This window comes from Clarias gariepinus, chromosome 3 (assembly GCF_024256425.1).
Source record: "Clarias gariepinus isolate MV-2021 ecotype Netherlands chromosome 3, CGAR_prim_01v2, whole genome shotgun sequence".
NCBI classification, from domain to species: domain Eukaryota; kingdom Metazoa; phylum Chordata; class Actinopteri; order Siluriformes; family Clariidae; genus Clarias; species Clarias gariepinus.
In genome coordinates, this window is record NC_071102.1 from 38,572,002 (window position 1) to 38,596,499 (window position 24,498).

Sequence of the window (24,498 nt, forward strand, 5' to 3'; positions counted from 1 at the left end):
GCACAGATAATGTGATTGGGACGTAGACAAAGTTCAGTCTGTACAGTTTTTATAACAGCAACTAAGATTTATTACATCACAACCGTCAATATGTCCATGTGTTACATCCAGTCTAGACATAATTTTTTTAAAATATCCAGAAGCAATATAATCTTAAAAGTTCAGCAAATTAAATTGCAAAATAATTTATCACCATATCCACGTCACGTACACAAGTATCATATTGTATGCAGTGGAATGTTTATATTACTGTCTGTGACCTAAAATGGAAAGATAGGATAGAATAAAAAAATGTCATGGCAATAAAACTAAAATTGCACCAGAATTTAATTAAACTAAAGATAAAATAAAATAAAATAGAAATAAAAATTATAAATGTAAAATGAATGTACAAATTTTCAGATTGAGAAAAGTTACAATAAAATCAAAATAAAAATATATAAAATATTAAGATTGTGTTAAGTGATTAAGATTAAAGATTAAGTGTATTTCGTGTATTAAAGTGTACTAAAAAATAAAAACTATAGTGTGTGTGTGTATGCTGAGTGAAACATGAATTTATTGAATAAAATGATGTGTGTGTGTCAGCAGTGTCATTATCCATGTTAGCCGATCTTCTGGGCGCCATCTTGCCGTATTTATGCTATGATGTCATATCGTTCATCCCTAATGAGAATTCGACTAAAACTAGCTTATCAGCTCTGGCTCGGGTTACGACTTGGACTTTAATCCTCACTGAACGCTAGAGATTTGTTCCTTGACCAAACTTGGAAGCAGTTTACTGCACTCCAACAACTATCTGTTTGTGTTTGCGTTCATCTACAGCTGTTTCCTGTGAAGCTGGACCCACGCTGGCCCACGCCCCCGTCCCGGGCCCTGACTTTGTCTCTGCAGCAGGCTCTGGCTCAGGAAGTGCTGCGGGCACGACAGAGAAAGGGTCAGCCGGATGGCACGGCAGCGTGTGTCTTGCAAGCCTTAGCGGCCCTGCTTGTGTCGGCCCACGCTGCACCGCTGGTCGTAGCCATGCATCACAGCCATGCCATCTCGTGCCCTCTGCTGCGCCAGTTACACCTTTACCAGGTAAGATCAACTTTCAGTCTTTTAGACTGAATAGCAAATAATTACTGAAAGAGGTCATCATTGAACGTTCTACCGGACGAGGAGGAAGGCAGCGTGAGCAAACACAGCACGCAGTGTTTCGTATCACATCATCTTCTGGCAGTGGAGTAACAAAATAATTTGAAGATGGATTTTCATAAACAAAAGCCGCTATTTAAGTCATGGAAATCGTCCTGGAAATGTCCCAGGATTAAAAAAAAAAAAAAAAGCTTAAGGGATTTTTTTGTGCTGATGATTTGCTTTTAAAATACACACACACAGTATTTTTGAGCGCTGTCATCATTGCATGACCTCAACTGTGCATCTTTGTCTGTCTCTCTGTCTGTCTCTCTGTAGACTGCGTCCCAGGATGTGGCGTTCAGTTCGCTGTTTTTTAAGGTGATGATGCAGATGTTAACCTGGTTGGAGAGCTCCGCGCTGGAGACAGGCTCGCTTAGCAACCTGCTGAAGTCGCTGGTCGCGCAATATTCTCACAAGCACCGCATCACTGATGGTGAGCGGACCGCGGGGATTCCTTGGAAATATGAACAAGTGTCCGAAACTATTAGCATTTGTCGCCGATGCATGTTGTCGTATGGTTGATATACGGCACCAACATAAGCGTAATGAAGTTGTAGTAGTCGTTTGTTTTAGCGATGCTGATTAATTAGTGATCATGTTAAGTAATGTTGGCTCGGACAATGTTTTCGTCAGTACGTACAGGTTTCCTGCACCTGGGAGAGACCCTGGCGTACAGGCGGGACTCGGAGGTGGCCGTGAGGGGCATCATCGCGTCGCTGAGAGCCGGAGAGAAATGCAACGCCGAGCCTGACCTCATCAGGAAAGGTAACACTTTTTTTTTTTTTTTTTTTTTTTTTAAATAGGCCTGTTACACAAAATCTACTGTTTCTGAGTTAAAATTTTTTCCACAAACCTGCTCGAGCAGCTTTCCCCAGAGCCCTTGTTGTGGATTTTTTCGATAGCAGCGTTACTCAGTTTCTCCAAGAACATCTATGTTCTGAGCTGTGGCTTTGTGTTTATTTCATTTTATGACTTTGGCCTCCGACTTCTAAATTTGAACCAGCACGAAGATTAAAACAGCCACACACTCTCTCTCTCTCTCTCTCTCTCTCTCTCACTCACACACACACACACACACACACAGGAGGAAAAAAAGGCCTCTTCAGACGTGTTTATGTCCGGGGAGAGCAGTGCCGGCCATGAGCGGCGTTGCATGAAAGCTATAAAGGTTGTTTTTTATTTTTTTTATTTAGATTTTTTTTTAGTAAGACTGAGGGGGCTGGAGTTTTACTCGAGAAAGCAATTACAGAGGATCTCTGGTTTAACCGTGTGGGATTGGCCTTGGGTTGTTTTTCTGAGCAGCCAGAGAGCATTTCGCAATAGTCCGAATAGAAACCGCATTGTGTTATATATGCTGTTTGCATGTGTGTGTGTTTCTTGTAGTTCTTCAGGGATTAATAGAGGTGAAGTCACCGTACCTGGAAGAGCTGCTGTCCTTACTCATGACTGTTGGCATGGAGACAGGAGCCCCCGGTAACACAGCTGGCCCTGTTGCCATGGTGATCTTGTTGCTGCTACATGAGACAGAGGAGAGAGGGGTGAAGCTAGAGGCAGAATCAAAAACGTAAGCAGGGTTTAAGCTCAAGACCCGCACCTGTGGAGAAATCTCTTCTTAACCCCAAACAATTAAATATAATTACAAGCTAAAACCTAAAAAAAAAAAAAAGGTCACATTTTGTCTCCCTTTTTTTTATTGGGTAAACCTCTGATAACTCAGGAATTTAGAACTTTATTATTATTAAGGGTATGTTTTATTACGGTAGTTAAATAAAAACGCACGCTTTTTATTTCACTGTTTATTTCAATGCTGTTCTTTTTCTACTCCCACATTCAAGAGTCACTGTGGGCAGCTTTAGGAAAGACTTTTAATTGTGTGTGTGTGTGTGTGTGTGTGTGTATACATGGGCCAGCAGCTCTGAGGGGAAGAGAACCAGCTCCAGCTCAGGGCTGTTGGTTGATTGGCTGGAGCTGCTCGACCCGGAGATGAACTCTGTGTGCTCGGACCTCCAGCAGAAATTACTCTTCTCACTGAACAAGGTTACTGTCTATGTCCGTCTGTAAATATAGAGTCAAATTTCATCATCTGAATATTTAAACAACCTGTGTGTGTGTGTGTGTGTGTGTGTGTGTGTGTGTGTGTGTGTGTGTGTGTGTGACAGGGTAAAGGCTCTGGAGTGTGTGCCGTCCCTTCCTACAGGCCCTACCTGCTGGCTCTGCTCACTCACCAGTCCAACTGGAGCACTCTGCACCAGTGCATCACCACACTCCTGAACAAGCCCAAAGAACACAGGTGAGAATATATACTCACACACACACACACACACACACACACACACACATGCATGCTTCATACGAGCCAGTGACTCATTTAACTGGTTTATATCCTCCAGTGTGGACCCGTCCTCGGCTTTGGACTTCCTGTGGGCGTGCAGTCACATCCCTCGCATCTGGCAGGGCAGAGACCAGAAAACTCCGCAGGTGAGACACAGAAAATGAAAACTACAGTTGTGGAGCCCTCTGCTGACCGTTCGTGAGTTGCAAGTTTAATTGACCAGAAGAATAGTTCAAGGTGTGCAAGGACTTTTTAACAACAATCTCCTTGGGAACAGAACACAGTTTTAGAGGAGAACCTACCCTAGACAAATCATCTCTTTATTCATTTATTTTAGACTTGTGTTAGTACCATTTTGCGGTTGAAGAGTTTGTAGAAATAGTTAAAAGGTTAAAGCCCAAAATAATCTAATCAGCTTTAATGTAATCAGTGATATTATTATTATTATTATTATTCCAGGTTGAAGCCCACGTACATGTCTGTCTTTCTTTCTGTACAGCAGAACTTTCTGTCTAACTTATTAATACAAAGAAATCACATTCTGTAAGGTTGAGTATCTAAGGCTTTGTTTACACTAAGTTGTCCTTCTTTGGTGGTCAGACAAATACACTCCCTGTTTGGTAATCGGAGAGTGAATCACAGATAAGAAATGTAAAAAGTAGATTGGATAAAGATGAAGTGTTGTCTTAAAACGTCTCCAGCATGTTAAAATTCATTCACTTTAGCTTTTCTGATTAATATCTATTGGTGCAGGTGTTTGTTTACATTGAGACATTAGTGCATTAGTAGATTATTTTAAAATAGATTATAAAATCCGACACATAACTGTTCATGGTGTCGCTTTTACTCAACATTATGATTTCAGTTATGGTGCAGGTTAAACTTCAGGCAGATATCGAAGCGGTCGATTTAAGACGCGCCCACAGTTTGTTGCATGTGCAGTACGCTGTCAAAACTTGTGGTTTATAATCTGACTCAAAACCGCTCATAACTTCCCTTTTACTCAACATTTTTATTGAATTTATGGCACAGTTTTAACTTCAGGCAAATACCTAAGACTGCCAACGTCTTATTAAATTTTGTCCAGACACTTTTGTGTGATGCCATGACAAATTCTGGCTGCACGCACAGACAGAATTATTTTCTAAGCCTGGTTTCTTGTCCTCCAGTCTATGAAACCTGAAGATATCATTGAAAGAGAGAGTTCTGACCAACGTACAGAAAATAACCTTTTATTTTTATTTCTATAGATGTGTTTTTTCGTTGTATTTCGGAGTCTGTGTATTTTGTTCCTCATTTTCATTAGAAAGGTTTGGCATGAAATAGATAGTGTTAGATCTAATTTACTTTAATCACCAGTAAAAGATTTACTATGACAGTGATCGTTTGTATTACTTTTTCCTTTTCCTATTTAATCGCTCCTGTTGAACGAGCAAACCTGGCCTCTAATAGGACTCTAGCAGGATAAAGAACACATAACGTTTTAATAAGGCATAATGACTACATGGCTAACAAGTAACATCTCTCGTCCTTCAGAAACGCACAGAGCAGTTTGTCTTGGAGCTGTCGAGCGACCAATTGATCAGTCTGGTGGATCTGATCCTGTGGGAGTCCGAGCTGAGCTGGCGAGACACGGGTAAAGCCGCCGAAACACTGGACCAGGCCTCCTGTTCCCTCATCCAGTCCCGCCTCCCTCTGCTGCACGGCTGCTGCCACAGCGACGTTCAGAACGTCCACAGCGTCTGCGAGTACCTTCTCAACTGCATCAAGAAGTGGGGCGACAGGTACGGGGTATATACCTTCTCCTCCTCGAGCAGGGACGTTCTTTAACTGTTTAGAGGCTTCACAGCATACATCTTTCGACGTAGGGTCAACTCATCCAGAAGTATTGGTGCCCATTAGGAAAAAGAAGAAAAAAAGACATTTCCATCTTTTTTTACTCATTTTATGCATGCACAGAGCTTATGTTATATACATCGAATTTCTGTTCCTGCGTGCCTGTCCGTCAAGAACCGTAGTCGGGAAAGCGGGGCGCGTAGCATAATTAGTTCTTGCAGTAAAATAAGAATGGGAATTGCCTGCTGCTTTGATATCATGGAGTTTGCTCTTCACAGCCTGATGAAGGCAGAGAGGATTAATTCAACTTTCCTTTTACTTATACTGTGAATGTCAAAGATTACAGGGCAGTTTCCTTTTGCCCGAGGCCAGCACCTCTTATCATCCCGCCTTTTAGTTATTAAAGCTCCATAACGAGGGTGAGGGTTCGGTCAAGGTCAGGTGCGAGAAGTTAACAATGAATCTTTTTTTTTTTTTTTTTTAACATATTGATCTGTGATGAAAAGTAGCAATTTGATTTACAGCAATTCTAAAAGCCGCGTTTTTTTTTTTTTTTAACAAATTCTTACAAATTGGAAATGTTGTAAAAAAGCGAAAGAAGAGAAAAACCACGTTTGCCATCTTTAGCTTTGTGTAGGCTCCCTTGGTTTTGGCGATCTGTCTGCGTCTTGCTGCCTAAGAGCACGATTATTGCCCTGGTAGGCCTCAAAGAATGAAAGAGAACTAGCGGTCTGATCTGAGACTAGTTATTATTGTGTGATTTGTTTCTTTTTCTTTGTTTCTTTTTTTTTTTTTTGTCATGTCATAGCCAGTAGGGTTTGGGTGGACAGCGTCTACTCAGTATTTATGTCTTCTTGTGTGATGTTTAGTATTATTGTGGCGACATCGTAGACGACTAGATCATAGTGTTTCCAGCCTTCCGTATTATAAAGGCGAGCAGCTTACTGTCAGCATAAAGGTCATGCATTATATTAATTTTTAAACAAGTCTTACAGCTCTCCTCAACTTACTCACTCACTCACTCACTCACTCACTCACTCACTCATTCATTCATTACTTATTTCATAATATTTAAAGGTGCTTTTTTGCATGACAAATACTGTATTTACGTCCGTATTGCCAAAGCTTAGAAATAAGTCACAAGAAAGTAACAGGAGGAGACATTTAGTTAAAGTCTAACATAAAGTAACTCTTACAATCATTATAAAAAAAAAAAAAAAGCAAAGCATGTATACATAGGGCGGCACAACCAGTTATTAGGTTTAGGGGGCAATTACTTTTTTACATAGGGCCAGGTAGGTTTGGGCAGCTTTTTGCTTCCTTAATACATGAAATCATCATTTTTTTTTTAATAAATGCATTTTGTAATAACTTATGTTATATTACTTATATTCTATTAATATTATGTTTGTACAATGTTAAAAACAGTTAGATGATCTGAATTATTTAAGTGTGACAAATATGCAACAAAAAAATATCAGGAAGTGGCGCAAAAAAGAAAAAATTGAAGTGAAAGAAATTGAATTGAACTTCACCTTTATTTTTCCTTAATAAAAGGTTTATACAAAATGTGACCGATGGCATACAAAACCCCCCTCCCTCCCTCAAACACATCAGCTTTCAGCAGCTGGCTGAGAACTTTTTTCACCCTCCTCAATGCTCTCTACATCTTTGCACAAAAAAAAATCACAATAAAAGAAACAACAAAAAATTATTAAAAGTGATCATCTTATGTATGTCTTTTGTAATAGAAAAAAAAAAATTCTGAAAGAATTTCCTTACCTAGTAAACAGTATAATAAGTAAACCATTATAAAATAACAGCCATAACATATAGAACATTATCATGATCTTGTAGACTATGTATTCCTCTCATGTTTGATGCTCTAATAGTTTTCAGATTATACCCGATTATTGTGGCAGAATATTTTTTGTCCCACCCTGTATATGGGACACAGTTGACACCTTCAGGTGTCAACTATGGGGTTCAGGACTATTTGAATACCTGGGTAGCTGTTTTGACACTGCAATCACTATTCATTTATTCATTACACCAACGTGACGTTAGTAAGAAACATGAGGTGGAAAAAAAAGCCATTCCTGGAAATATTGTACTGATGTGGTATGCCATCTTTCTACAACATGATAAATGAACTAAACTGGGATTATTGGTCACGAATCAGTAGATAATAGTCTGCAGTTTTCAAACATGTCAGGGTAGTTTGCAAATTATATACACAAGTTATTTAGAGAAGTTAGATTAGATTTAGTCTCCTGATCCTGGCTCGGCTTCATGGCAGAGTGGATGATGTTTTTGGATGGAGTTATAGCGCTGTAATAAGGAAATACCAGGATTAATTAACATTCTGATGAGTTTAGATTTTAATCCAAATCACATCAATTCCATTCAACCATTTTTCTTCAAATAATACGAAAAAAGCAACCTGATTTCTCTGACTATAAAACGATTCTGAACAGTGGACTGTAGCTTTCATAGTGTAAACATGCATTGCTTAATTAACATTTAAATATGTTTATATCATCGTCTGATGTTTGTTCGTCCAGTGAGGTTTTTAAACACTTTGTCTAGAAATGTCTTGTAGCTTTTTTTTTTTTTGGCTTTTTTTTTATGTCTTGGCAGTCTGAAGTTAAAGCCACCAGCATGAGGAAAATTTTATTACAGTGGAAAATGATACTTGATTGCACCATATTAAAAAAAAAACACACACACACACACACACACACACACACACTCCTCCTCTCCTAGTGCTTAACCAAATATCTGTTCATGAACTCGTACTGATTTCTGTGTAATAAAGTGACACGGAAGGAGCAGGCGCATTCCTTTTTTTCACAAGTCACGTGAGTGGGATCGGAAACCACAACGTGTGTGTAAAAGCAATCTGACGCATCTTATTATCTATCATCGTTTGCAGCGTCATGAGCAGGAGGTGCGAGAACCTGCTGCTGCAGATTTACCTCCAGTTCCCCGAAGTCATCCAGCATGTGCGCCTGCCCAACACAGCCCTGAGAGGAGAGGCCGCCGCCGACGGAAGCACCTGCAAGGTATCGGCAAACAACCACATCTGCACAGTCCTCAATGCTCATCTCCATCACTGCACAAAATAATCACGGGAAAAAAGCTCATTACATTCAGTGTCGGAATTAACTTTTAACCCCTAACTAAAAAAAAATAAATAAATAAGATGACTTTTCTGTTAAAAGAAAATTAAAGAAAGATTAAAGAGACCAGAGAGTCAAATAAAAATTTTTTTAATCTCAAGCACATTTTACAGACCTATTGCTAAAAATGAAAAAAAGAGTGTGTAAACCAAAAATGATAAATAAAGTATAGTGTAAATAAACACACACTTAATGATTGTTTTCCGGCACAGCTGGACATCCTGGTGCATCGTCTCATCACACTTATGGCAGACACCAGCGATTCCAAGTCGTCTGAGAGTCGTGTGTCTGATGCGACCCTGGCCTGCAGGAGGCTGGCTGTCTCCCACCCTGTACTTCTGCTCAGGTGTGATACACTGACAAACTTTTTTTTTCTTCTTTTCAGTCATTTCAAAGCCTAAGTTTAAGAAGAGAATTTAATTATTTGTGTTAATAGAGTCTTGTGTTTCACACAATCACAACTCTCTCTCTCTTCCCAGACACCTGCCTATGGTTGCTGCTCTCTTGCATGGCCGGGCCCACCTTAACCTGCAGGAGTTCAGGCAGCAGCACCATCTGACCTTCTTCAGCGATGTACTGGCCATCCTGGAGCTGCTGCAGCCGCGAGTCTTTCACCCGGACCACCAGAGGGCGCTGCAGGACTGCTTGCTGTCCTTTATTAAAGTCCTACAGGTACTGTGAAGGCATTCTGCTAAGCTAGGCTGACAGTTCCTGTAGTCTGTGTGACTACAGTGCGGGTTGTTTAAGTGATGCCTGGTTAAAGCTGTACTGAGAACTGACCGTGCTGTGAATTACAGTAAACCATTTGGACAGGATTGATTAACAGGTGCACTTTATATTTCACTGTTGAGCTGGTTTTTAGATTGAACACACATTTAATCTGGTAACAGTTATAAAGAGTGCTTTTAATATGAATTATATCTTAAAGAAATTCTCAACCTCATCTTAATCCACTGCATCTGCAACATGGGGGCAATTTACTGCAGCTTTCAGCACCTTTCCTCTTACTGAGAAAAACGATATTTATAATTTTAATGTTAAACCTTATGAATGTTTGCAAAGTTTTTTGTAGATTTATTTATTTATAGATTTTATGTAGAATTTAAACCGGGACTTGTGATGAAATATATTGTGCATTAAGGCATAAAACCAATTAAATCCTAATGAAATATGGTGATGAGACTCTTAGTCGCAGTAAAACATTTTAACCGTGCAAATGTAGCAGGCAGTCTGGTCACGGCTCCGGCGTGAGAACACTTTCTACAGTGATGGTAACCAAGCACTATAGTGAAACGCTTGGAGTAATTGCATTAGTATAGTTCGGCACATTCAAAAGTCCTTTTCCTCATATTTTTGGGGTCAAAAATCTTGCAGAATGCTGTAACATTTGTCTTTTAAGACATTAGACAACGTATTCCGAGGATTTAAAGGAAGTTAAAATACGAACCAGTTTTGATTCGATTACTGGGTCAAATTAAAGTGGAACCTCGGTTCATCCCAAGATTCCACGATCAGCTTAACAAAAGCATGAGTGCGTCTCCCAGCATCAGTTTTGCTAAGTCCTCAGTCGCGGATCGCGCACATGATAAAAGAACTTTGCGCGAAGTCGAGTGATGTCCAAGCCTTTGCCGGGGAGTGTCATCCGAACTGAACTGTGGCAAATGGAGCGTTGCATCTTATGAATGATAACGTGGTGTCTGACTTTAGGATAATTGTGCAGTGCAGAAAATCTCTCTGAATAGATTTTTTGTGAAAATGGATGGCACGTACGAATCAGAGGCCAAAAAAAAGAGAAAACCCCTGAAGGAGAATTACCCAGTGTTATTATGAAATGAGTTTCTCCTTTCTAACACTCTTCGTCCTCTCCTCCATTCCTTCACATGAGTGAGTCTTCCTAAGAAAGGTGCGTTAACAGTACATGTAAAGATGAAGAGTTCGCTCTCTCCTGTACATAAAAAAAAAAAAAATATATATATATATATATATATATATATATATATATATTCAGTGCTGTATTATATTATTTTTGCATAATTAAGGCTTTTTCATGCTTTGTTTTTTATATTGTGATATAGATGAAGCTAAATCAAAAGTTACATATAGTTCATAGTAATTGGAAATGGATTAATTCTACTTACATGTTTTCCTGTGAAAAAACTGATTCGTTCTATGAACAGAACTTAGAAATGAATTACGTTTAAGTCTGGTGAAACTTCTATGCTACAAGTTTTGTTGCAGTTTTTATTGATAAACTAAGCCCCAAATACCAATTTTCTTTCTCTTTTTTTTTTTAAACTTTTATTGTTACTCTGAGAACCATATGTAGTTATTCATTAACAGTGTGAACATACAAGTCATTAAAGTGCTACAATTTCAGTCTGACGGTGCACTTTTAAAATTAGTATCTACGTCTTTATTAATTATTTTTATGCACAACTGTAAATCTAAGAATCTTATTCATATGTATTTGGTATTTTTACCACAAAAATTAGATTCAGATTTCTATACATGTATTTGGTTTAATGTCATCATATTTCAAAGCAGATACAAGATAAATTGAAAAATATTCAAGGTATTTTCACTAGCCAAGACACTTTTATTTATTATTATTATTATTTTTTTTTTTTTGGCTTTATAATGTAACGTCACAATTTACGTCAAATCTGGATTTTTTTTTCAGAACTTCCGAAGATTATCCCGCACGCCGATCATCAACAAGTTCGTGCAGTTCATTCAGAAGTACATCACTCACGACGCAGCAGCTGCCGTGCCTTATCTTCAGAAGCACTCGGATATTCTACAGTAAGATATGCATGTTTGTTTATTAAATTGTTTATTAAAAAAAAATACATATTGTTTAGTTTGTGACAAAATCTCTCTTTTTATTATAGGGGTCTTGCCTCGGAGAACCCTGACCTGGTGCAGCTGAAGTCCCTGCTCGCCGGTTTGACTCTGCCTGTGAAGACGGGCTCCTCAGACGTCACCGCAGAGGATAAAGATGGTAACTTCTATCATTCTGTCATTTTAAAACATAACAAAAAACCAAGTGACCATCACTAGCTTCTGTTTAATATTCCTCTCTTGCTCCTAGCTGAGGACTCGTCCTCTGGCTCCCTGCCTCTGGTCAGTATCTCGTCCTCCACGGCGCTCAGCTCAGCAGATATGACCAAGTACCTGAAGAAGATTTCTGGAGGGGAAGCAATTGAAGGTAAACATAAAATTTAATGTTTTGTTTATTACTTTGACTTGAAAAACTAAATCATGTGATAATAAACGATTTGCCACTTTTACCAGATGTGTTGGATGTTTTGATGGAGGTGGACGAGAAGTCGAAGAGAAATCCGGAAATAATCCAGTATTTTATCGTAAGCCTGCTTAACAAAGTCCGTCAGTAAAGAACGTCCGATATGTGTAAATTTCCAGCTGCTTAATGTACCGTGTTGTTCCAGAACGACCTGCAGAGGTTGATGAGCTCGTCTGAGGAACTCTGTCGCAACATGGCCTTCAGTCTGGCGCTGCGCTGCATTCAGAACAATCCCAGGTGAAATTTCTTTTTGTCGCAAATGTAGTCAGTGATTGATGGTTTGGTGTCGTGATAGTCTCAGGCCGATTATTTGGCTCACTGAGTGCATTTACGTGAACCCTAATATTACAATAATAATCCGAATAATGGCCCAATAGGGAAAAAAATACGCATCATGTGACCATGTAAACTTATGATAATTTGTTCAGTAGGTAAAATATTAGCCATTAGATCGTGTTGCTCTCGCTGGGGTAAATACGTTCCGTCTGACCTAAAATCTAGATAAACTTTGCTCATTTGGGAAATCTTTTTAAAACTTGTGTATATTTTTTGTTACATTGTTGGCACAATATATTACCTTGGCTGCACCTGATATACAGTCACAGAGATATACAGTGTCTGTCATAATTACATAATCCATCCTCGCCATGTAAAATTAAATCAGTAGAGAATAGTTTTATGAACCTCTTTTCCATTAAATCTGTTAAATGGTTTTGTTTTTTGTTGTTTTTTTTAATAAAGTTGTGTGTAAATATAAGTGTAAATCTAGTAAATTGAACATATTCCTTGCTTTTTCCTGATAAAAATTGATAAATAAAAGTATTAACCGGGGTTCAAATGAGTTGATTAGATTAGACACTAAAACGACGTGTTTAGAAAAGGAACAACACAGAGGAAGTTCAATGTATGAAAAGATCAGCCACGTAAAGAGATCAGCCAAGAAATCATTGTCATGAACGGTCACACTTCACGGGAGCGCTGAGACCTGTGTTAACTTGTTAAATCTAGCACCTTTCACCGTCCAACGTTTACATAACTGTCCCATCATACACTGTGACTCTCTCTGTTGCAACAACAACAAAAACATCAAACTAATCTCTAAAAATCTTAATCTGTATTTTGTTCCATGGTTTCACGCAGTCTGGCATCAGACTTCCTGCCCACATTCATGTACTGCATGGGCAGTGGGAACTTTGACGTTATCCAAACAGCCCTGAGGAACCTTCCAGAGTATGTGCTTCTCTGCCAAGGTAATACACTCAAAACATGTTTCTCTCAGAAAACCTTTTTTTCCCCTCATATGTTCAGGGTTGTGCAAAAGTCAGGCACATAGAAATAACTGCTGTAGAGCGAGGATGTCTTAAAAAGTTTCTACGTTCAAATAAATACTATTAAAAAAGCAGTAAATAGTAATTACTGAAACAAAGTCAATAATTGGTGTGATGAGCCTTTGCTTAAAATATAGTCTCGGGTACAATCTGTGCAGTTTTATACCTTAATTAGTTGCTTAGTTTTTTTCTGAATATCCTGCAAATTCAGCCACAGTCCAGCTGAGGACTGGACTGTGGCTTTTCCATGGTACTGGACATTGGACATTGGGAAAAAAAAAAAAAAAAAAAAAATATATATATATATATATATATATATATATATATATATATATATATATATATATATATATAATTTATTTATTTATTACATTTTTTTTTTTGCTGACTTAATAATAGTCATACATAAAACACAAATTAATTTTCTTTAACTAAATCATATCAGATTATCTTGAATACTTGAAAGCTAGAATGTCTGCAAAAGGTGTTTTTGATGAATGCAAAGTTTAAGGAAAACATTCATCATTTCCATCAAAATCATTATTTCTATCTCTGACAATATCAGCATGTTTTGTTTTTATGCTACATTTTCTATTCTAGATTAATTCACAAAAAACTTCGAAATTTCTAAGTGATCTTAAACTTTTGAGAGGTAGTGTACATATGTGTAAAAAAGTCTCCCTGCTTTCTCGTTTGGAGTTCATATGAATAAAAACTCCATGTTGTTTCAAAATCATCATAACTAAACCTCTGGTTTTCTCATGTGCTGTTGTTTTTTTCCCCTCTGTAGAGCACGCTGACATTCTGCTCCATAAGGCCTTCACAGTGGGGATCTACAGCCAGATAGACACCAGCTCCGTGATCGCCGAGTCCATGAAAGTTCTGCACATGGAAGCTACAACATAGACAACCAGCTTTTCTTTATTACACTGAACACATTAGAGTCTAAGAGAGTTATGGGATTTTAGTTGCCTTAATTATGAAGGCCATGCTAAGTCATCTTTTTTTTTTTTTTTTTTTAAACCAGTGTATTTGAACATTTCATTCCATTATATATTATAAAAAATTATGAAGTTTGTTGCTTTCATGATTTCTTTGCTGTCAGCATTTCTCTGTAGAGTACTTTGAATAATAAACAACAACAACAAAAAAAACAGTTCTACTTGTCTGCAGACATGGCATGGAGATTTTTATTTTTTTTTAGCATTTCTGGGGGTTTTTTTGGGATCACAGTTTATTTCAGTCTATTGTTTATGGAACAGCGGAAAAGGGCAAAGAGCTCCTTTTGAATGCTTACAAATGAGTCACGCTAAGTATTCTTGGCTCTCCCCGTATTTTCGTCCCTGACGAAATTTCTGCTATGCTACACTGCTCTAATGGAAGCCAATTTGCCATGAAAGTGTGAGTTGTTTTCGACTGGTGTCACTTCATCTGAAAAACCTCTTTGTCTGTCTGAAGGGAACTGGATGAAGATCATGCTGGTGAGCTCAGGTTCTGCGCAGCTATATGAACCATGTCTGTAATTGGTTATACATTCTCTCTGTATATACATATATATACACATAGTGGCTTGCAAAAGTATTCGGCCCCCTTGAACTCTTTCACATTTTGTCACATTACAGCCCCAAACATGAATCAATTTCATTGGAATTCCACGTGAAAGGCCAATACAAAGTGGTGTACACTTGAGAAGTGGAATGAAAATCATACATGATTCCAAACATTTTTTACAAATAAATAACTGCAAAGGGGTGTGCGTAATTATTCAGCCCTCTTTGGTGCAGTCAGTTGCCCATAGACATTGCCTGATGAGTGCTAATGACTAAATTGAGTGCACCTGTGTATAATCTAATGTCGGTACAAATACAGCTGCTCTGTGACGGCCTCAGAGGTTGTCTAAGAGAATATTGGGAGCAACAACACCATGAAGTCCAAAGAACACACCAGACTGGTCAGGAATAAAGGTAGTGAGAACTTAGCAGGCTTAGGCTACAAAAAGATTTCCAAAGCCTTGAACATCCCACGGAGCACTGTTCAAGCGATCATTCAGAAATGGAAGGAGTATGGCACAACTGTGAACCTACCAAGACAAGGCCGTCCACCTAAACTCACAGGCCGAACAAGGAGAGCGCTGATCAGAAATGCAACCAAGAAGCTCATGGTGACTCTGGACGAGCTGCAGAGATCTACAGCTCGGGGGGGGGGGAGATCTGTCCATAGAACAACTATTAGTCGTGCACTGCACAAAGTTGGCCTTTATGAAGAGTGGCAAGAAGAAAGCCATTGTTAACAGAAAACCATAAGAAGTCCTGTTTGCAGTTTGTCACAAGCCATGTGGGGGACACAGCAAACATGTGGAAGAAGGTGCTCTGGTCAGATGAGACCAAAATGGAACTTTTGGGCCAAAATGCAAAACGCTATGTGTGGTGGAAAACTAACACTGCACATTACTCTGAACACACCATCCCCACTGTCCAATATGGTGGTGGCAGCATCATGCTCTGGGGGCGCTTCTCTTCAGCAGGGACAGGGAAGCTGGTCAGAGTTGATGAGAAGATGGATGGAGCCAAATACAGGGCAATCTTGGAAGAAAACCTCTTGAGACTGGGGCGGAGGTTCACCTTTCAGCAGGACAACGACCCTAAACATAAAGCCAGGGCAACAATGGAATGGTTTAAAACAAAACATATCCATGTGTTAGAATGGCCCAGTCAAAGTCCAGATCTAAATCCAATGGAGAATCTGTGGCAAGATCTGAAAACTGCTGCTCACAAACGCTGTCCATCTAATCTGACTGAGCTGGAGCTGTTTTGCAAAGAGGAATGGGCAAGGATTTCAGTCTCTAGATGTGCAAAGCTGGTAGAGACATACCCTAAAAGACTGGCAGCTGTAATTGACTCAGGGGGCTGAATAATTATGCACACCCCCCACTTTTCAGTTATTTATTTGTAAAAAAAATGTTTGGAATCATGTATGATTTTCGTTCCACTTTTCACGTGTACACCACTTTGTATTGGTCTTTCACATGAAATTCCAATAAAATGTTTTTTTCTTTTTTGTGGCTGTAATGTGACAAAATGTGGAAAAGCTCAAGGGGGCCGAATACTTTTGCATGCCACTGTATACAGGTGAAACTCCAAAACTTTAAATATTGTGCAAAAGTTCATTTATTTCAGTAATGCAACTTAAAAGGTGAAACTAATATATGAGATAGACTCATTACATGCAAAGCAAGATAGTTCAAGCCGTGATTTGTCATAATTGAGATGATTAGGGCTTACAGCTCATGAAAACCCCAAATCCACAATCTTAGAAAATTTAAATATTGTAAAAAGGTTCAGTATTCTGGGCTCAAAGTGTCCCACTCTAATCAACTAATTAAGCCATAACACCTGCAAAGACACCTGAAAAAACGTCACTGACATCCCCCATAAGGAGGCAAAGCCTTAAAAGGTAATTGCAAGTTGGATGTTCCCAAAGTGCTGTATCAAAGCACATAAATAGAAAGTTATGTGGAAGGGAATAAAAAGTAGCAGCCTAAGCAGCAGGGATAACCGTAGCCTGGAGAGGATTTTCAGAAAAAGGCCATTCAAAAGTTTTAGGGACTTTCACAAGGAGTGGACTGAGGCTGGAATCAGTGCATCAAGAGCCACCACACCTGGACATGGGCCAATATGTAATATGTACAATCCTTGTTTTATTGATTGCATGTAATGTTCAAATTTTCTGAGATTGTGTATTTCATGAGCTGTATGACAATCATCTCAGTTATGACAAATTACGGCTTAAACTATCTTGCTTTGCATCTAACTGAGTAACTGAGGATGTCAGCGTGCTATATATATATATATATATATATAGACATAGATATGCTCCCTTCTGTAAGTGAGAGATCCTTATAGGGGCTTTTTAGCAGGAAGCTTGAGTGGCTGAGGCGGTGTTTGTTTACAATGGGGCGCTCTGACATGCCAAGGGGATGGAAGAGTGTGTGACAAGCCCGTACCATACCAGCAACCGAGGATAGTGATGAAAGCTGAGCCTTCTCCTTTGCTGAGCTCCGCACGCCTCCACCGTCTTGCACATGTTCTCTTGTTATGAATGAGTAAGGAAACCAAAGCGTCAGAAATGAATCATGCATACTTTCAGCACTCGGTAAAGAAAATGCAAAAGTTTTCATGCGTATAACATTGTATACGCCTTTTTGAGATTTTCATCCAAAACAAATCAAGTCATAATTTATATAAACTTTTTTTTTTTTTTTTTTTACAGTGCAGTATTTTTATGAGTAAGAAATTCTATGGTCATGAATTGATCACCATCATGCATAGTGTCCATTTGTCCATGTTAAACATCCTATTCTAGAATTGTTCCCCTTTTTGCTCTTATAATAAGTTCTCCACTTCTGTAAAGCTTTCCACTAGATTTCGGAGCCTGTTTGTGGGGATTTGTGTTTGCTCAGCTACAAGAGTGTCAGTGAAATCTGACACTGATGTTGAGCAAGGAGGTCTGGGGGATGGACAAAGGTGGATGTAGTCTCAGAAGTGGGTAAAGTACACAAATCCTGTGCTTGAGTAAAGGCAGATATACCCTGGGGAGAATATTATTCAAGTAAAAGTAGAAGTCCTCCCTTTACAATTGTAGTCCAAAAATGTCTTACCTTAAATTGTATTTAAGTATACAAAAATAGTGACCTTTAATTAGCTCACAGTGGCTTCCTCAGTAGTACTTCTTCCAATGCTTCACACCGCAGTTGTTATGTAACGCGACACCAGGCACAAATGTAGCGAAGTAGAAAATACAGATATTTGTTGTAGGATGTAGTGGAGTAAAAGTTTTTAGTAACCGTCCACCTCTGTTCCAGTTAAGCCCAAAGGTAGGCTTTTCTCTCTTCTAGAAAGAAAGTTTTTATATTTTATTCTTTATTCCATTTCCTAATTTATTTTTATTTCTATTGATAATTTAGATTTTAAGGTCACGAGCGGTCGTATAAGCATGTGTGTGTTTGTGACTTGTGAATTTGAGGTGTCCATTGGGGTTTATCAAACTATGCTCGTGGTTCTTTGTAAGGTTAGTAAATCCTATAACATTTGAGAGCTGGGCAGAAATAAAGCAATTGTGGACCTGGAACCTACAACCAGGAACTCTGGATGTGGGGCCAGGAGTAGCCCAGTGGTTAAGGCATTGGACTATGGTTCGAAAGATCCCAGGTTCAAACCCCACAACCACCAAGTTGCCACTGTTGGGCCCTTGAGCACGGCCCTTAACCCTCAACTGCTCAGATGTGTAATGAGATAAAAATAAAAGTCGCTCTGGATAAGAGCGTCAGCCAAATGCCTAAATGTAAATGTAAAAGCAGTCTGTATGACACCCCAGTCCAACGCATAGCTGCTGGCACCTAATGGCATGTTTTTGTAGGTTGCAAGAAACCCATCCGTGAGAAAATATACTATGGCATGTACTACAGGTTACTATAATAAACTATAGTACATACAGTACCACAATAAACCATAATGGTATTCCAGACATTACCATAGGCACCATAGGACTTTATATACTGTAGTACCAGGGTAGGTTCTATGGCACTAAGGTGGGTACCACAAAACTTTGGTAAATACCCTGGTACTTATTGGCAACCACAGTGGCTAGCAGGTATCTAATGTGGTATGTTTTTTGCTGTATATGAATATTAACATTATGGCCCATAAACATTGTACGAGGTGGTATCAAAAAGTTTCAAGACTAGTTTTGTAGCATGTCAACACCACAGGGCTGCTCGCACAGTCACAGGGAGCACCGACGTTCATAAGTCAGTGTGCCAAAAGATACGTATGTTGACATTGGGAACTGTGCAACTTGTGCTAATCTGACCACGAGCATTATCACATCTGCTATTTCATCATGGAAAGCAAGTTAGAACAAAGAGCGAACATAAAATTCTGTGTGAAACTGGGCAAATCCACCACAAAAACACGAGATGATTTGGCGAAGAGATCAGAAAGACCTTCAATGAACTCAACCAGTGAAAATGTTGAAACCATTGGGCAACCTCTGCAGCATGATGATCAGTGGAGAACAATCCACAACATTGCTGCCATTGTCAGTGTGTCATACAGAACAGTCCAGGTGATCTTCAAGTGTGTTGAGCATGTGTTGTGTTGCTACCAAGTTCGTCCCCAGACTGCTGACCACAGTAGGGGAAGGAACATCAAGCAACAGTCTTCACAGTGGTTCTTTATCGGTTTCTTGCATCCTACAAAAACATGCCATTAGGTGCCAGCAGCTATGCCAGATTGCTGCTCTATGTGAAGTTTGAGAATGCATGGGTGTCACATTGCGTTGGACTGGGGTATCCAGCTCTTCCATCATCTACTCAACTAAAAAAGGCAAGGCAGGTCTACAGCTTTGACCAATTGCAAAAGCTCATTGTATTTTTTAACATTCGATGTATGGCGAAAGTGTGACCGGACCCGTGGCACACAAATCTCGAAACTTTTCAATACCCCTCAGAGGAGCATGTACCCTTCTATGGTACATGTACGGTTGGACCGAAGCATGGACAACCATGTTCTACAGTACAGGATATTAACTATAATAAGCACCATAGTACTGTTGAAAATACCATGGTACTACATACCATGAAAAACTTTATTATGGGTAAAAACAAAAACAAAAAAAAAAAACAGAAGGAGAACAAGGAAAAAACTCTACATGAATTGTAACCCCAGGTCAGAAGCGAGCCGTGGAATCTGGAGTCGTACGTAAAAATTACAGCAAAAGACAAAGAAGTTTAAATATGATGGAAAATTAGGCGCTGATGTCACGAGTGGGAACACTACACAGTTCTACAACACCTCTCCTTGCTTCTTTTTGCCAAAATTAGTAGCATACGCTGTGTAGTGTGTGTGTGTGTGTGTGTGTGTTGTGAGAATAGATTTCTTACTTTCTTATTTGCACGGAAATTTTAATTATAATTTGTACCAGACTATCCGAGTGTCTCTTTGCAAGTACTCATATTTCTAATTCCTTCAGAGATAATGGCTTCTCGAACAGATGAAGTGCTTGATCTGCATTAATTGCACCTGTGATGGAGCAAGTGTTGTTTTTTTTCTTTTTCTTCTTTTTCTTTTTACAGCTTTTAGCAGCTTGGTTTCAGCAGCTTGGCCCAGATGGCTTTTCTTGCCCGGGTTCATTTTCTCCACAGGCTGGCTGGCACTGGGGCGGAACGGAGCTGAGTGACACTTCTGTCAGGGCGGGGAGGTGTTACTGAGGTCTTGTGATGATTCACTGACACGCTGCGTTTTTTATTCCCCCCCAACAGATCTGTGGTTACTCAGTAAAAGCAGCTGCTTAGATGTTGGTGTGCCATGAAGAAGAGGCTTGGGCACAAGGGTAATTGAGCCTTCAGTTTGTTTGGAATTTCAGCTTTATTTTTGGGTAATACCTGATTTCTAGGATTGGGAATGACATGTATGTATATGCATTTATGTATAGACCCTTAAATAAAAGCAATTCGTGGAATTCCTTTATAGTTTTTAATATGCAATTAATCAGCCAGGATATGACAGTCAAATTCCGCAACCATATTTATTTATTTAAGGTTTGCACTGTAGTGTAATGGTGTAATGTATCTCAGTGGTTAGGGCATTGGACTTCGGAAGGTCCCAGGTTTAAACCGCACAACCACTAATTTGCCCCAGTTGGGCCCTTGAGCAAGGCCCTTAACCCTCAACTGCTCAGATGTATAATAAGATAAAAAAAAATGTAAGTTGCTCTGGATAAGGGCGTTACATCCTAAAACCTGTCCCTGTTTCCTCCCCTTTTTAACTCAATAACCTGTCTATTATCAATAACCTTCCAAGTAGTGTCCTGTGTCTGAACCTGAAAAAGCTGCGGATCTGATCAAAGTCGAAAATCCGTTTAAGATCCTTTTCTTTTAATTGATGAAAGGTCTAACCTTCGTGTATCTTCTTCACCTTCAATTCGGGACGGTCCGTGATGTGCTGCTACCTGCCCGGCGCACACCTGTCGGCTCTGTCTTCTCCTCAATAGCACCTTCACCTTAGATCATCTCCTCTTCCTTAACGCATGACTGGTGCCTGGCTATAGCATAGAAAAAGGAGAACGCCGACTGCCTCTTCCCTTCTTCCCTCTGGTGCTTTGAAGTGTGAAGTGTGATTGCCGTCGGATCGCAAATGCTTTCTCTCCTTGAAGGTTTTGACATGAAAAAGCAGCCTGGGCTCTTTGGTTTAGTCCAGCGCCAATGATTCGGGACTAAAGCAATCAGCCATGCTGCCTATAAAGAGATACAATTACCAGAGAGGGAGGGAGAGAGAGAGTGAAGACGCAGGGAATCTGATGAATACCATCAGAATGGGAACATTGTGTTTCACAGTTTAGTTTTGCTTGAAGTCTGGAGGTAATTAAAAATCAGTTGGACGTGTACGGTACCATGATTTCAGACTTCTTTGGTGTAACCCAAGGAAGTTAGCTCGATCCAAAACAGTCATGTGACTAATATTCACAGCTCACATCAGGAGCCGGAACCAGGAATAAATCACACTTTCTCACGTCACTTAAAAACTTAAGATTATTATCTGAGCTTTCACTTCTTTAAAACATGCTTTCCCATGACTCAAACTAAACATCGTGTCGTCTTCTGCCTGTGCAGGTGTACTGTTTGCTTAAATGTCACTCATGAGGATGAGTATTAATGGTATTATGCATTGCTAAAACCCTGTGTCATCCTTATCCTGTGCTGGCACATCTAGCCTGGAATCCGATATCTTCCTAACCCCTACGAGAGCACGGCTACAAGAATGTGAAGATTGTGATGAAGCACTTAATCGGATCAGATTCAGCAGAACGGTTGGTGATAAATGAAAAAGAAAAAGAAGGAATAATTTTGTTTTTGCGCTCCTCACGGAGGAGAGCAGGCTTCCTCGGCTCGTCCGTCTTTCGGGGAGGATTCCTTCCTTTCCGTATTGCAGCTCGGGCCTGCTGTGTAAAGCCTGCACGAAACAGGCGGGCGATAATGCATGAATCATTTCCTAGCGCCGCAGAAAGCAATTAGCCCGTCTAAATTACGATCCGGCTTCACAAATAGATCAATCAAGAGAATCCGTGCCACACTACGATGCAGCCGCGAGCTCATTCGGGTTCGGTTAATGGTGCAATGAATGGAAGAGCATGACAAATAGCGCGCCGCGGTTTGCTGTTGCTGAACCGTTTACGAGCGCTATTTACCATCTTATAGTTTGATGATTCGCTTTAATTGTGATTTTTGTATTCAAAACAAGCAAGATTAGTCTGCGAGGCTGAGCGGAATTGATATCGGCCGAAACCCAAAGCAGTTCGCACAAGGGGCCGAGAGGTGAAGTTGTCACTTGTAGAGCGACGAGGTGCTACTCGGATGTCTTTTGACAAGTCTTTGATACAAAAATTGTTCTTAATTAAGCTCCACTCTGGATTCGAATTTCGAAATTGTACTCTGTGTGTTAAAGGAAGACCTTCAGAGTCCTAACTGAACTGCTTTCCATTGTTGGGAAATGGGTTCCATTAGTAATGCTCGAACCTGGTTTTCACTCACACTTCAATGGGTGTTGAGGTTAAGAGCAGGAAAACAAACATTAGATCAAAGGATTCTTGAAATCCCACTGTTTACCTTGTGATCAGAGAACTAACCCACATTTAATCCCTCTGTCACACACACATTGTTTATTTAAACGCTTTTACTAAATTCTAGGCTTCCTGATTAGCTACGCAATTTCGTTGATGGGAAATAGTTAAAAGATTCAAAATAATCTAATCAGCTTTAATGTCATCAGTGAATTATACTCTATATATTTACATACAGAGAGAAGGAGAGAGACAGACAGATTAAAAAAAACGTTGTAGAGATCACCGTCCCCTGACACGTTCACGTGTTAATCATTCGATCAAAGAATCGTCATGCCATCCCTCGGTACTGAACGTTCCATCTCAGCAAGCGTTATTACATTCCAGCTGTTAGCACTAGCATGGACAGCGCGGAGAGAACATTCGGCATCCGGCCAGGTGTGGAGAGATGTCTCGCCCTGGTTGCTGTTTGTGGCCCGGTGACTTTGGTTTGTTCTGACCAGCTGTGCTCTGATCAAAGCCCAAAGCAGTTAGCGCTGAGGCCGTTGACAGCTCGGCGTATTCTCCCAGCTCTGATCTGATCAGCCGGCCGCGCTCTGCAGAGGTGTCTGTGAGGTAATACATTTTCAGTGGATTAATTGACACACCTGTGTTTGGTTCCCCAACAAGCAATCACAGCGCACTCATCGCCTGTCCATCAGCACCCGCCGCGCAGCTGTGTCGAACGGATTGCCATTCCAAATCCTTCGAATAACAGCTTGACGTTGACTCGGATATCTGAGCAGGCCTCCTGTTTTTACAAGCCACTTGATTGTTTTCGAGATCTTATTAAAAGACATGAGTTAATTTTTGAAGTTTTTAGGTGTGAGCTTAGTTGTAGATAAACTATGGAAAATAAATGTAAATCTTATTGATTAACAATTTAATAATAATAATAATAATAAGATTAATGCTGAAGATTACAAAACTAAAAAACTACAAAACGGAAATTAGCAAAGACGTGGTTAGCGCTGTCGCCTTGCACCTCCAGGGTCCGGGTTCAATTCCCGCCTTGGCTCTGTGTGCATGGAGTTTGCATGTCCTCCTCCCACAGTCTGAAGACATGCTGACTGGTGTTCACAAACTTTCAGACGATAACTTTTTTTTCTGTGCAGTGTATATTGTGAAGTTGATCTATTTGATAATGCTGCTAGTTATTAGCATCAATGTAAGTTTCTAAAAAGTGTTTATTAGGGTTGTCCGATTTTCAAATATTTTCCCAGAGTACAAAATGTCTTGTTTTTATATGCATAAAACAACTATATTTTTTAAACATTCATATTGCATAACTAGTTATATTGCAAGCTACCTGGAACTCATTGCCAATAAACACAACAGTTATTTTCTGGTTTATTAGTAGGGATATAATAATTATTAATTATCTAACTGATAATAATGTAGCTGGGAGGCTGACATTAGGCATAAAACCAAATGACATTTACAGAAGACTTTAAGCACAGAATGGTTATATGTGACTCTTAGCTGCAGTAAAACATTTGAACGATGCAAACGTTTTACGATCCAGGCTGCGGTCATTCTGCACAATCAAAAGTCCTGCTTTGACTTGAACGCCCTTCGTACGATGAGAAGCTATATAATATCACTTATCTCTAATGCACAGTCTTGGTACCGTCTCATACTACATTATTTAAGAAGGTACAATAAACCAGGTCCACTTTGACT

The 24,498-nt window shown here is 39.6% G+C and overlaps 1 protein-coding gene across 2 annotated transcripts in view; it reads left to right on the forward strand.

Moving 5' to 3' along the window:
• Positions 1–14,325, forward strand: part of ints1 (integrator complex subunit 1) — a 35,515-nt gene extending 21,190 nt beyond the window's left edge. The window contains exons 31-48 of one of the 2 annotated variants that reach the window (XM_053492664.1): positions 826–1,080; positions 1,456–1,612; positions 1,813–1,944; positions 2,563–2,743; positions 3,090–3,216; positions 3,339–3,469; positions 3,570–3,657; positions 5,048–5,295; positions 8,283–8,412; positions 8,742–8,875; positions 9,009–9,201; positions 11,210–11,331; positions 11,421–11,530; positions 11,621–11,737; positions 11,824–11,894; positions 11,979–12,070; positions 12,974–13,083; positions 13,952–14,325. In XM_053492664.1, the coding sequence (XP_053348639.1) occupies positions 826–1,080; positions 1,456–1,612; positions 1,813–1,944; positions 2,563–2,743; positions 3,090–3,216; positions 3,339–3,469; positions 3,570–3,657; positions 5,048–5,295; positions 8,283–8,412; positions 8,742–8,875; positions 9,009–9,201; positions 11,210–11,331; positions 11,421–11,530; positions 11,621–11,737; positions 11,824–11,894; positions 11,979–12,070; positions 12,974–13,083; positions 13,952–14,067 (2,514 nt within the window). In that variant the 3' untranslated portion in view covers positions 14,068–14,325. The remainder of the gene's footprint in view (positions 1–825; positions 1,081–1,455; positions 1,613–1,812; positions 1,945–2,562; positions 2,744–3,089; positions 3,217–3,338; positions 3,470–3,569; positions 3,658–5,047; positions 5,296–8,282; positions 8,413–8,741; positions 8,876–9,008; positions 9,202–11,209; positions 11,332–11,420; positions 11,531–11,620; positions 11,738–11,823; positions 11,895–11,978; positions 12,071–12,973; positions 13,084–13,951) is intronic. The other variant, XM_053492665.1, reaches the window with a different exon arrangement.
• Positions 14,326–24,498: the final 10,173 nt, after the last annotated feature.